Source organism: Electrophorus electricus, chromosome 5 (assembly GCF_013358815.1).
Source record: "Electrophorus electricus isolate fEleEle1 chromosome 5, fEleEle1.pri, whole genome shotgun sequence".
Lineage (NCBI taxonomy): Eukaryota > Metazoa > Chordata > Actinopteri > Gymnotiformes > Gymnotidae > Electrophorus > Electrophorus electricus.
In genome coordinates, this window is record NC_049539.1 from 7,207,890 (window position 1) to 7,222,684 (window position 14,795).

At 51.3% G+C, this 14,795-nt stretch overlaps 1 protein-coding gene across 1 annotated transcript in view; it reads left to right on the top strand.

The window, feature by feature from the left end:
• Positions 1–14,795, top strand: part of gli3 (GLI family zinc finger 3) — a 101,176-nt gene that overhangs the window by 76,746 nt on the left and 9,635 nt on the right. Inside the window, exons 7-10 of the mRNA XM_035526508.1 lie at positions 949–1,147; positions 4,391–4,607; positions 6,552–6,665; positions 7,810–7,950. Coding sequence (XP_035382401.1) covers positions 949–1,147; positions 4,391–4,607; positions 6,552–6,665; positions 7,810–7,950 — 671 coding nt within the window. The remainder of the gene's footprint in view (positions 1–948; positions 1,148–4,390; positions 4,608–6,551; positions 6,666–7,809; positions 7,951–14,795) is intronic.

A 14,795-nucleotide genomic window follows, 5' to 3' on the forward strand; every position in this document is an offset into this window, starting at 1 on the left:
TCTATCCCCTCAGCGACGGCATCTTCCCCTCCTCTCCCTCCGCGCCGCTCCTCTCCCGCCTTTCTTGTTTGTGACATCCGCAAGTGAAAAGACAACAAAAGTCATTTCTTAATCTGCAGATGCCCGTCATTGTGTGCGTGTGGAAGGCCTGTCTTCAGCAAAGCAGCCTCCCAGTGAAGGCTTTTCAAACACAGTCCTGCACTCCCATAATGCACCATTCAAGCAAATTAAAAGTGATGAAATATTACTGTGACACAGACGTGGGTGAGAGAAAGCCATGGTTGTGTGTGTGTGGGGGGGGGGGGGGTTCGGCTGTGTGTGTGTGTGTGTGTGTGTGTGTGTGTGTGTGGTGTGTGGTCATTTAGTGAATGGAGCTTTTTTAGTGATTACACTTGATTAAATCAAGATGAATTATGTTAAATAGAATTGTCATAATTATCGGTCTATAAATTTCCATTTTGATTTTTTTTTTTTTTCTTGACATTGTTCACTGCAAGCAACAATGCCAAAACCAGAAGTCAAAAAGAACTGGATCCACTTAAGGAAACTCAGTCAGAAAAGATTCAGTTCTTCCAGACTGACATGACCATAAAGCGTCTAGCTAACATTTTATCAATGACTACTGTTGGGGACAGATCAGAACCGACATATCTTTCAGCAGGCTGCGCTCTGGCCTTCTCTGTAATGTGGTGTGAACGGCTATATGGAAGGATGATCAGATATTGGTTGAAGTGTTCCCCAATCACATGCCCAGATTCCATGAAGCTCTGAAAACCCCAACGGAGTCTGCTGGAACTGAGAAATGGGAACTGTGCTGTGTTTTAAGGAGTTGTTGCAGTGTTGGACACTGGCCTGGTCCTATTTAATGCAATGCAGGACATATTTAATTCTCTCTCTCTCTCTCTCTCTCTCTCTCTCTCTCTCTCTCTCTCTCTCTCTCTCTCTCAGGTTCTCGCTTCCCTAGCCCTAGGCTCCTGGCCCGTCAGAGCAGGAAGCGTCCCCTCCCCGTTTCACCCCACTCGGACTCCAGCTTTGACCTGCAGGTCATCCGCAACTCGCCCAACTCCCTGGTGACCATCCTGAACAGCTCACGGCCCAGCACCTCCACCAGTGGCTCCTACGGCCACCTGTCCGTCGGCGCCGTCAGGTATCGCTCACAGCTCACGGGTCCTCCGCTCCATCCGGCTCACTTTCACCGACAGCCTGTATCACGGGTCATGTGACTGACAGGGATAAGACCATTTTTCTTCAGTATCCTTGCCTCTGCTTGCCAAAACTCCCATGTCCCAGGAGGTGGAGTGTAATCATCACCATGTACACCCCTGCGGTGTCCGAAATGACACGATCACTCTGCTGCTGTCCCGTCTGCGTCAGCGCGAGGGATGACGTGTTTGATGATGCACGTGATGACGCACATGATCATCGCCTGTGCGTTTGCGCGTCGGGTCCGGTGCTGCGCTCAGCCACACGGTCAGAGCCGTGCGCCTCAGCGCTCATGGCCAGGCTTGGTCCAATCGTATCGGTACTCCCTGATACCGTCTCCACACCCCACATTAGATTAGTTACTGCACAAAGGAGACGCAGACGCACGAGCGGAAGGATGGGACGGTCCCCAGCAGGAAGGTGGCAGGAAACGGAACGGAGGACGCGATGGCAAGAAAGAGAGGCGTGATAAAGCACCGACGGTGTTCTCCCTAATGAGGGAGGCGTGTTCAGCGCAGACGGCGCTGGCAGGCGGAAGACGGCGAGCAGAGGCGAGGGAGAGCGACGCCGAGATGGATGGAGGGGAAGAGCGTAGCGGAGAGCGGGTGGAGCGGCCCGTGATGGATGGGAGCAGGGCGGCGGAGCAAACCGGGTGGGGGGGGGCGGCGTTTCTGATCTAGAGTCGGCGTGGGCGTGCTCCTCTTCGCCTCTCCTCCTCACACGCTCCCTTGCTCCCTCTGATACACGTCGCCTGATTAATTCCCCCCCCCCATCAGAGCAGGAGAGGCCCGACACGGCGCGATCGCTCACGCTCGGGGAGGGGGGAGAGAGCGGGTGGATGACGGATGGAGGGGTCGCCACGCGGGGGACAGGGGGAGGAGGCCGGCGCGGGGTCGACACCAACACGAGCGCTAATGGGAGAGGCACGGAGAAGCACGACGGCCGTGCCTGAACCTGGCCGGAGCGCAACAATACGCTCGTACCCGCTCCTAACTGGCAGTGACCGGGTCGGGGGGATTTGTTTACATTCGTTCTGACCAACCACCCCGACCGAACCTTTTATAACAGTCAATAAGCAACTCGCTGGTTAGCAGCGCACAGCTGAGCTTAATTAACCCCGAGGTGGAATCTGTAGAAAAATGCCTGACTGCTCACTGCTAAAGGAGGTTTGGAAAGTGACGAACCTCTCAGGATATCGGTATGTGCTTGATCAGTTCAGTTGGCGGCATTTTTGACATAAAGACACAGTCATGTTTTAAAAATAGATTCTGTCTTTTGGATTTAGGTTTGGAATAGATGAACACGCCTGCATAATTTCACCTGAATTTCTAGCTCTCTAGTTCAAGTTTATTTTATTCCCACATAAACGGAGAAGGCTATTTTAGGAAACACTGCAGTGGAAAACTTTCAACGCTCGGATAAATAGTTCTTGAAAAGTTCTTGAAGTATCTAAAAGGTTTCGTCTACAACAATAAACATACAGCACAAAGCGTATGTGTAAACAGAACCCTCTCCACAGTGAGACTCTCCGTGAGACCGCCACACACGTCAGCGCCCCTGGCCTCTGCCCGCCCCCACATCCCCCAGCATTCCCGGCGGCGCGTCACTCAGCTTGTCGGCCTGTACCCCCCCCCACAGAGGGAGTGAGGAGCGGCGGGGGTAAGGAGGGGTTGAGGGGGTTGGGGGTAGGAGACAAGCGGAGAGGCCAGTGGGCCCCAGCCCAGGCGATTGATCGCTGTTTCCCTGAGCCCGGCCCGATCCGTCACGCCACGCGGTGCGGACGCCGCCCGATGAGCGATGAGACGGCGGACCGCCGCCTCCGAGCTCATCGATTTCCTCTCTGGGCATAATGTGGTTAGCAGACGCGGCAGCTGAGAACGCACAGGCGATGAACGGCCCTCCCCGTGGCCAGCCTCGGGGAGCAGCCTCCGACTCGCAGCCTGAGAGAAGTTAGGGTTCAAACGCAGCTCTTAAACGTACCCCTTGTACTGTAAGATATACGTAGGCTTTATGCGGAGGGTAGAAACCTTGAGGCCTGCTTTCCCCCACGTGTCTCTGCTTTACTTTTGGTTTGATCTTTTCATCTTCCCTACCTTTTTTATCCACTAAGAAACCATGTAGGAATTGTTCTGTGCGTGTGTGTGTGTGTGTTTTGCCAAAGATCCCAATCAATCACCTCTGTCAAAAGGCATTGATCAGCGTTCTTTGTTCATGCTCTGAAGAATCAGTATACACACGAGCTTTCTCAGCATGGCTAAGAAAGGTTTGCAAAAACAGTTCAGAGACTTTAGTTTACATGTCTGATTTTAGTTCAGAGATGTTAGTTTACCCAGGATTATATTCCTGGGTAAGTAATAGCATTAATGGTATATTTTATGTGTTACATTGTACAGAACAGAATACACTTACACACTTATAGAATCGTGTGATGAATGTCCTCAGCCAGGATTTTTGCCTAAAGTCCCAAGGCTCCTGGTTCTTTTTTTTTCTTCTAACAACAGTGCAACCTGTGTATGCTCCCGTGCGCGCACGTGCGCGTGTGTGTGTGTGTGTTTGGGAGCACGCATCTCTGTGTGCATGTGTCCTCAGAGACCCAGAGCAGATCAGCATGATACATCTGTTTACTGCCTCCCTGCTTCCTCTCCACCTTTCATTTTCCGCTGCAGTTGTGATTATTGTGGGATTTTACATTCATTATGGATCCCGGTGTGAGGACGCGGGTATATTGGATCAGCTGTACACATGTACAGCAGGGTGGTGCTGCCTGACTGAAGGCGCTTCTACACTGTAAATATGATAAATAAGAAGGCAGAAGTTCTAGATCTCATACCGGGTTGCAGGAAGACAATACAGTTAATGTAAGGCTGTCGGCATAAATTGCTGCACTAGTAAAAACTGTCATGTGGAATCATTTTCTGCTCTTCTCATGGCACCAATTATAAACATAAACACTCTTTTTCTTTTCTTGCTAACTCTCTCGCTCCCACTCTCCGCTTTCTATTCATCCTTCCACCCGCTTTGTTTTTCTTTCTCTTCCCTCACTTGCCCCTTTTCACTCTCCTTTTTTTCTCTCCCTCTTCCTCTCCCTCTCTCTATCTCCCCTTCTTTTTCCATCTCTTTCTCTCTCTCTTTCTCTCACTCTCACACTCTCTCTCTCACTCTCACACTCTCTCTCTGTGCCCTGCAGTCCAGCGCTGAGCTTTGCCTACCCTCCCACCCCCGTGGCACTGCAGATGCATCAGCAGCTGATTGGCCGGCCGCCGGGCATCGTGGGCTCGGCGTTCGGGCACAGCCCGCCCCTCATCCACCCCGGCCCCGCCTTCGCCACACAAAGACCCGTAGCGGGGATCCCCTCGTCGGGGCCTGTGGCCCCGGAGCGCTCCACCGGCTCCACAGACTCGCAGGTGAGCACCGGCCACCTCCCGCGTGCCTTCACGAAGAAGGAAGGGACTGTAGCTGGAACAGAACATGTGTTTGTTCGTTTTTTTGCGAAATCATGTACCACCAACATTTCTGCATCACATGAGCAGTAGCGTGTGTGTCTGCAGGAAGCGCTCCGTCACATGGGCCCTGTGGGACTTCTCTGCCCGAGTTCGTCTCTGTTTGTGCGCGCGTTGCGTGAATGTGCATGTGTGTGAGTAGGTAGCGTATGTGCAAGTGCATACGTATGAGTATGTACGCATGCACGTGTGTGAGCAGGTAGCGTGTGTTTGTGCGTGGGTGTGTGTGTGTCATATTGATGTGCGGAGTCGCTGAACTTGCCTGCAACACCCCTTTGAGAAATAACACCCAGTTTGTTAGCAGCAGAACCCCCACTGTCCCCATTATTAATCAGAGCCGGATCCTCCGCCCAGGCGTCCCTCTGAAAGATGGATGGAAAAGTACCCCACACACACACACACACACACACACACCTTCCCTGCTTTTTCACTCACGACGTGCAGGAGTAGGACACGCGGAAATCTGCAAAGTGATTTTTTTTTGTATCGATCCTTTCTTTTGCCACTGCGATAATAGCCGCAGTCCCGGGCTCGCACCCCTTCCGGCCCGACGGTGAGCGAGACCCCACCCCGGGGCCGATCGCTCTTCCGCAGCCGTGAGTCACTCCTGGGCAGACCGGGGGCCCATTCATTTTCCACATCCTCACCCCGCACGAGGCCCCTGTAATTGAAGGGCCGGCCGGGACATTCGTCTCTCCAGGCACTCATAGGAGGACAATTAACGAGAAGCCATGAAGGACCCGAGCATTGCTCACTCTGACAGATAGTGGAAGTGGTAGGCCCGTCCGCTTCTATTGGTTTGGTGTGTCTCCTAATGGTCTGTGTTAGAGCAGTGTCACCATGGCGATTAGGATCATGACGCGGTGACATGTAAACTATAGCTCTGCCTGTAAGTGCTGGACAAAGAGATGGTAGTGAGTTCAAGAAGTAGGCTTGCCCTGCTTAACGGGCAAATATGTCCTCGAATGTCCTCAGTACTTCATTATGAAATAGCAAAAGGTTGTTTGATACTCATACGCCCATGGTTTGCTCTCTGCTATTGCTCACGTAGTCTTTTGTGTTTTTGCTCGTGTTGAAAACGGGATGGCATGTCCTGTTCCCATTCCTACCTTGCCGAGCAAGGGGACGCTTACTGCATGTGATTGTCCCAGCCTGGCTGGCCTGCCTCTTAGGCCTTGGCAGGGCTCAGGCTGTCAGCCGTGCCCATAGGGGGGGTCGCAGCGGCGGGGAGGCACAGGGCGTGCTGGCTGGATGAGGGGCAGTCTGGAACTAAGGAATCCTGCAGACCACACCAGACCTCCCTGGCCCCTCGCTCCCGACGGAAGTGGTGACGGAGGCGGAGAAAGCAGGGGTGTTCAAAAGTGGAGAATTTGGGAATGCCGCACGCTGGGAATTTGGGCAGTGAGCGCAGAGTTTTCTGTTATGGTTTACTGAACACCCGGGACATGTCTGAGTGCACGTCTTGCCCCAGGCAGAGTGAGGCATGAGAATTTCATTCTGCTGCATCAGTCAGGTGGGAGGAAGAATCCCAGCTTCAGGAGCAGCCTGACAAGTGCACTGCACTCCATAGCCTCGGAAAACACAAGGGTCTCTTTGCTGGTTTTGTTTTAACATGGTATGTGTGTGATTGCGTATGTATACATGCCCAATTTTTCATTTGTATTTGTATAAATCTATATATGTTTGCGCATATGCTATGTCTGTGCATAGATAAGTCTGTGCATGTGTAATCATGTTTAAATTAGGCACATTTCTCACTTTCTCTTTGCAGTGCTGAAAAAAATTGACTCTGTGTGTGTGTGTGTGTGTGTGTGTGTGTGTGTGTGTCTGTCTGTCTGTCTATCTCAGAATAAACCCACCAGTGAATCAGCTGTGAGCAGTACAGGAGACCCCATGCACCACAAACGCTCCAAAATGAAACCTGACGAAGAGCCCCCAAGCCCTGGAGCAGTTAGTGTACAGGTACACACACACACACACACACACACACACACACACACACACACACACACACACACACACAAACAAACATGAGTCCTCACGTATGCTATCATATACACATATACCACACAAATAAAATCTATCCAGTGGCACTACTATCCAGTGTACAGCCTACTCCCTGTACACACACACACACACACACACACACACACACACATAAGCACAAACCCCACACAGCATCTCAAATACACATGTTGGCAAATCCTCCATTTATTTCTGTGTTTGATTCACTGGCCTTCCATGTTGATAAGCTCTGCCCTTCCACGCCACTCCTGCACTCCTCTAAATAAGTTCCAGGCTTCGCTTGTGTAAACTGCTTTAATGTGGCAGTTGAAACCAGATGCAGAGGCGCAGTCGCCCGGAGTGTTTGACTGCAGACAGCCCCACCCCCTTAGCCCTAGTATGTCCCGTCAAAAGTGAAAGAGAGGCTTTAATGACATGGCTCCCCTGCAACACTCAAGACTCCATTGAGAGCTATGATGAGCAGCCGTAGTGCATCAAGGGTCAGCTCTAGGGCCAACACAGATTCGTGCAGTTATCGCAGATATATGGGGGATGAGTCGCGCACTCCCTAAACCCAACATCTCCCAAACACTCCCAAAACATTAAATTAACATTAGGTGCAATACACACCTTATGACCAAGTCTGTCTTGCTTTATTTTTGTTGGATTATATCATATTTCCTGGACATAGAAGTCCAAGCATTCAGGACAGCACCTTCCTGCTGGGTGTCAGTCTCCACGCCAAATGCAGGGTGAGGTAGCATTCTGGAATGAGTTTACCCTGTGTAACATATGGACATGTACAACAAAATCCAGTCAGAGGAAAACCAAAAGTAGAACGTCTGCTTGCATAAGCGTGGATGTCCATACAGGTACATACACATACATGTATATAAAAGTATGTGTTTTTCATACATTTATATATTGAATACATGTTAATAATAATTATTCTATGTAATAATTATTAACAAAAACGTAAATTATGCAAACTGTGCGCATGTGTGTGTGTGTGTGTGTGTGTGTGTGTGTGTGTGTGTGTGTGTGTGTGTGAGTGCGTGCGTGTATGCGTGTGCGCGCGTGTGTGTGGGTTACGTTGGCGCAGACCCAGCCGGATGGTATGACCCTGGTTAAGGAGGAGGGAGAGAAAGAAGAGGGGAAGCAGGAGCCAGAGGTGGTGTACGAGACCAACTGCCATTGGGAGAACTGCTGCAGGGAGTTCGACACCCAGGAGCAGCTCGTCCATGTGAGGACATGAGTACACACACACACACACACGCACGCACACACACGTGCACACGCACACACACACACACACACGTGCACACACACACACACACACACACACACGTGCACACACACACACACACATGCACGCGCACAAACACAGGCACACGCACACACACACGTGCACACACACACACGCACACACACGTGCACACACACACACGCACACACACACGTGCACACACACACACACACACATGCACGCGCACAAACACAGGCACACACACACGTGCACACACACACACGCACACACACACACGTGCACACACACACACATGCACGCGCACAAACACAGGCACACACGCACGCACACACACGTGCACACACACACGTGCACACACACACACACATGCACGCGCACAAACACGTGCACACGCACATACACACGTGCACACGCACACACACGTGCACACGCACACACACAGGCACACGCACACACACACGTGCACGCACACACACGCACACACACACACGTGCACACACACGCACACACACACGTGCACACACACACACACACACACATGCACGCGCACAAACACAGGCACACACACACGTGTACACACACACACACACACACACATGCACGCGCACAAACACAGGCACATGCAGACACAAATGCCTGCACATGCACTTATTTGCACATTCGTGCCCACACACCTCACAGCATCTCTGCTTTGGCTTGGTCCACTTCTCACACACTGATCTAAGTGTGATTAAGGGAATCAAGATGGTCAGTGTAGTACACACACACACACACACACACACACACACACACACACACACACACTAGACACCCCATTTGTCACAGCCACTTGCCTTGGCTGGTGTAGTGAGTGGAAAGACACTCACCTCTTCAGACATGAAAGCTCACCACCAGCAAAACCACACCACTGTGCAGAATCTTTAGTCTTCCTTCTCCTCCTAACACACACTCAGTCCCCTTTTAACCAGCAAGCACACACACACACACACACACACTTAGACCTACAAACACACCCAAACACAACACACAAACACGTGTGTAAGCGCGCACACACACACACACACACACAAGCACACATCGGATAGAAAGATCTTCTCCACGGCTGTCTATCCGTACTCTGACATGGCAATCCGAGGAAGGCATGCTAACCCCTATCTATAATTGATATCCTGAGCTGGGAAAGGCCTGCCTCCCGCATTTGAAGGCCTGCGCTCAAAGCTCAAGGATCTTGACAACTTCTTGCCGCTGCTTTTGAGAGCAGTGGGGGTGTAGAGCTGAGGTGGGTGTGGTGCACCGGGGTTAGGGGGGCGTGCGTGTGTGATAAGTGCTTTCTGGGTTTACGCAAAAGCCCCCTATTCATACATCATGTTGACTTATTCCCTAATCAGCTCGGCTGGATTTCATCCTCAGCACATTCTCCTGATCCGTAACCCATTAGCGCTGCTCTGTCCATTAGATTCCAAAGCAAGCAAATTCCAGCCCCATCCGAGGCATTCCGGACTCAGTCATCACCATGCGGGACTCCGCCAGGCGTTCCCACCTCTCCTCCCTCCCAATTTGCTTCTGCCATTCAACCCCATTATTGAATTTAATTTGTTCCTCCCTTGCACTGCAGCTGTCAGGGCGGGCACACTCATTAAAATATTTGCCTCCTTAGCCCCTCCCCTCCAAGGAAGCCGAGCGAGGGATGAGGGGTCTTATCTCTCTCTCCGCCGTAATGGGATAAGTTCAGGGTTGGACCCCAGTCGCGCTCCTCAGACGCTGGGGCGGGGTTTGCGGGGTGCTTGGGACGGGGTGGGGGGTGGGGGGGGGTAAACAATGACCCCGGCCGCCCACGGTACCTCAGCCTGTGTCTCCGAGGCAGCTGACAGCGCAACGAAAGGAGTGGAAGCATTCCAGCGTCTCTTTGATTCACAGCTCTTACCAATTTATGCAAATACAAAACTCTTTGTTTTTGGCTTTTTTGTGTGTGCGAGCACATGTTTTTGAAAATACAGAGTGACTTTTATATTTTAATTTTCTCAATGCTTGAACTTTGACGTGCTCCCAGTCCTCACACTGTGCGTGGGATATTTTTTGTTTGTTTGTTTGTTTAATATGTTAATTTTACGGCGTTGTTAAGTTGTTGTTTCTTCTTTTTTCTCCATGCGCGGACTAATTTTAGATGAAAAGTATGCACCACCCTGGTAGCGAGTGCCGCTGCAGTGCCCGTGGTGGTGTGTGGGGGGCAGGGGGTGTTTTCAAGGGGTACGAAACACGGTGCGTTTTTTGCCGCCACAAGCCGCCCGCTCTCTTTCATCGTCGGCGCTTAAGTGCTCTCAGTGCCGCCGATAAGATAACTATCACATCTCCGTGATTTAGCTCCCTTATCTTCACTACGCAGTCAGCCCAAACCAGGCGGGTCACAATTTTCCCTCATTTAATTCTGTATTTTGCCTTTCTCTCCCAAACTCACTGTCTCCAATCTCTCTCTCTCTCTCTCTCTCTCTCTCTCTCTCTCTCTCTCTCTCTCTCTCTCTTTTCTTTCTTTTTTTCCAGAGGCTTTTTTTTGCCAGACCCCCTCTACTGCAGAACAGGTGCCCAGAGGCCTCGTCCTGTAGGGGCCCGCGCACAGATAAGGGCCTTTTAAAGCTCACGCTGTGTGTGTCTGGGTGTTTGTGCGTGTTTGTGTGTGTGTGTCTGGGTGTTTGTGCGTGTTTGTGTGTGTGTGCGCTTGTGTTTTGGGGGGTGAAGTGGCAAAGGTAGATGCTTGCAAATTGAAGGCACTGAAATAAAAGCAAGCAGAGAAGGTGGTCCCTCCACCCACTGCCTCCCTCTCACACGTCTCCCTCTCAACCTGTCTCCCTCTCATACGTCTCCCTCTCACACGTCTCCCTCTCAACCTGTCTCCCTCTCATACGTCTCCCTCTCATACGTCTCCCTCTCACACGTCTCCCTCTCAACCTGTCTCCCTCTCACACGTCTCCCTCTCAACCTGTCTCCCTCTCACACGTCTCCCTCTCAACCTGTCTCCCTCTCACACGTCTCCCTCTCAACCTGTCTCCCTCTCACACGTCTCCCTCTCATACGTCTCCCTCTCACACGTCTCCCTCTCAACCTGTCTCCCTCTCATACGTCTCCCTCTCAACCTGTCTCCCTCTCATACGTCTCCCTCTCAACCTGTCTCCCTCTCACACGTCTCCCTCTCAACCTGTCTCCCTCTTATACGTCTCCCTCTCAACCTGTCTCCCTCTCACGCGTCTCCCTCTCAACCTGTCTCCCTCTCACACGTCTCCCTCTCAACCTGTCTCCCTCTCACACGTCTCCCTCTCATACGTCTCCCTCTCACACGTCTCCCTCTCAACCTGTCTCCCTCTCACACGTCTCCCTCTCAACCTGTCTCCCTCTCACACGTCTCCCTCTCAACCTGTCTCCCTCTCATACGTCTCCCTCTCAACCTGTCTCCCTCTCACACGTCTCCCTCTCAACCTGTCTCCCTCTCACACGTCTCCCTCTCACACATCTCCCTCTATGCCAGTCTCCCTCTCTGGGCAAGCACAGCTGATCGCAGCTGGGCGCTGGGGAGACGCCGTACCCTCCCCATGCTAGCGGTGTTAACGGAAGCACGTTACAGCAGCTGCAGTGTACAGTGGACCTAAAATGTCTGAATACTTGCTGAACAGTATGCCAGCGCAAAATAAGTACGTTGGATACGTCAGTAAGCAGAAGGAAACAGAGACAGAGCAGGGCCATCTGAATGCAAGTCTGCTCATAAGTGCAGCAGCCAGCGGGGCGTGGCAAGCTCGCCGGCCCTGTCTGTGACTGGCGATGGCGCTGTAGGGTGGTCTGATGCTACGGATGGAGGCGGGGGCTGGTGTAGAGTAAGAGCTGTCTAAGCTGCTCTCTGCTCCTCCCTGTGTTGGGGGAGATAAAGGGAGACTCGCTGGCTGCTGGCAAAGACGCTTTAATTGGTAAAATGCAGATTTTTTTTTTCTTTCTTTTTTTTTTTTGCGATCAGCCTCAGGATTAGACACCTTATCAGTCTGGAGTATCTTACACTGAGATGAAAAGGCAGCATGGAATTATACATCCCAATTCCACCCCCATCTCTCTCTCTCTCTCTCTCTCTCTCTCTCTTTCCCCTCTATGCTCTCTCTCTCTACCTCTTTTCATTTTTTCTCTCCGTTCTCATGTGCATTTTTTCCCTTATTTCAATTCTCTTCTCCCTCCCCTACTTTCTATATTTAAAAAATCTCTCTCTCTCTCTCTCTCTCTCTCTCTCTCTCTCTCTCTCTCTCTCTCTCTCTCTCTCTCCCTCTCTCCCCCTCTCTCTCACATTGTACAAAGCTCTCCAGTGATTGACATGAGAGAGGAGCATATGATTTATTAGCGGGCGTTTGATCAAGGCTGGCGCTGTTGCAGGTCCCTGTGCTGTGGGGAATAGCTGTGTAAACACGGCTTCTTTCGGGCAGGCCCGCATCTTAATGCCAGCGGGCCAGGGTCCAGGAACACAGTTTGGTAAGGTGTGTGTGTGTGTGAGTGTGTGTGTGGGAATGAGATGAGCTTCAGTATGCTTTAGTTAAGGCAATGTATGAATGGTAATTGAACATAAATTGGAACTGAAGTCATTACACTGATCAACACAACATTAAGGCCAGTGTATTTAAACATTTTTAAATATGATTACAGTTCTGATTGTTGAGGACCTTGTGTATATGCATTTATCTTTGTACAACACAGCAAAACTAAATGGCCAAACAAACATCTTTGTCTCTGTCGAGCAGGCGTGAGTGTGTGAGTGAGTGTGTGTGTGTGTGTGTGTGTGTGTGTGTGTGTGTGTGTGTGTGTGTGTGTCCCAGTTGCTGGTACTCTCTTGTCGTCAGGTCTTCTCTGTCAGTCTGAAGACGAATGGCGTTCTCCGCTGTGCGGGCTTGAACTCTCAGCACCTGTTAGTCTTTTTCTTCCAGCCACAATCCCCCCCCCCCCCCCCCCCCCCCCACACACACACACCTCTCTCTCTCCCTCTCTCACTCTACCTCTCTCTCTCTCTCTTTCTAGCATTCTGCCTCACTCCTTCTCTGTCCTTATCTCTTCCTTTCTCCTGCTCTCGCTGTCTCTCTCTCTCCCTCTCTCTTTCTCTCTCTGTCCCCCTCTCCGCGTCTCTCCGGCAACAAGGCCATTCCCTCTGTTGCTCCGTCTCTCCTCCCTCTCTCCCTCGGCCATCCCTCTATCAGCGCCGCGAGCTCATGCATCATGGGCGACGGTGTCGGCCTCATTTGTCCGAGCGAGTGCGGCGCTGTTCGGGGACGCGCCGGAGTCACCTGCCACCTCTCCTCCGGTGCTGCTGTCGAACACCAGGGCCGCCACAGACAAACCACGTACCACAGAGGGAGAGAGCGCAGAAGAAAGAGGGAAGGATAGAAGAACGGATAGAAAGCAAGACAGTGACGGAGAGAAGGAGAAAGACACAAACGAAGGAGAGGTAGCAGAGAGACGTTTCTGTGCAGCGAGTTCCCAAACACACAAACATGCCATTAATCCTGCGTGTCAGTAATGCTTGGAGCCAAAACTTTGACCAGTGCTGGAATTATTACCCACAGTGTGATTTCCTTATAGTTTTGGCAGCCGAGTGCCGGCTGGCTGGCGAGTGTTACTGGCGTGACATAAGAGTGTGTGTTTCGCTGCCGTCACTCTTTTTTCATGCTTATTTTTGTGAAGCCTTCAAAAATTAAATTAGCGACACTTATTCAGGAGATGACAGCCAGGCTGGGCTTAGTAAACGATGATTTTCATTTCACTAAATATCTGGCCTGGGACTCGAAACGCCAAAGAAGACATTATGTTGATTTGTATGAATGAAATTAGGATGACTCGACCGAGGCTGGTTTTTAAAAATTGTTGTCATACACTCAGTTGAGTTTTGATTGCCTTGTCTAATCTAAGACACTTTAATTAATCTGTTTAATTAATCTGTGTATTGCATTTATTGACGGTTACAATGATATTAGTAGGAGCAAACTACCTCCTCCTTAAGGTGAGTGGCAGCACAGCCCGCACCATCTCTCCTTCCTCTTGCTCTTCCTCGCTGCTGACGTCAGGTCTGGTCCTAAGCGCCCCCTCTGCTCAGCCCTGGATCAGGCCACAGGATGAATGGGATTAAACGTGGCCCCTTAGGTCGGTGGTACCTCATTGTCTGGCTGAACATTCCTTCCACCCCCACCAGAAGGCTTTGTACGAATGTGCTGCTAAATCTGGAACTGTGCAACCAAGACGTATGAGGTTGCAATCGGGCAGGGTGGGACAGCTTCTGGTCAGCCCCTGCGACTTCAGGACTCTTCTGATCTGCATGCACGCTCTTGTGGTGAACAAGATGGGGTTGTGAAGCTGTGTACAGTCCTCTAAAAACCTGTCGAATGGCTATGTGTATAATCCCAGTGCCTGCGTAATCCCCCCTGTGTGTAATCCCGGCATGTGCACAATCCCACATGTTTGTAATCCCCCAGTGTTGCGCAACCTCTGAGCCCCGAGAGCGCATCCAGGATGTCCGGGTACCAAGGGAGATTCCCGGTGAGAGCCAGTGATGCTTGAGGGAGGGTGCCAGCATTCCGGCGTTCCAGCGCTTTATCCCCCCGTTCGTTCCGATTATTTGTGCCTGTGGCTTGCTCAGCACGAGACTGATCGAAGGTAGTTAGTGGTGACGAAGGTTAAACAGGATCTCCACAGGGGTCATCGGACGGCAGCACACAGGGCTGGACGAGAGCACCTAGATTTGAATGACAGTCCGCCACCTCAGTGTATAGTGACTGATCTGAAGGCACACTCACACACACACATACACACAC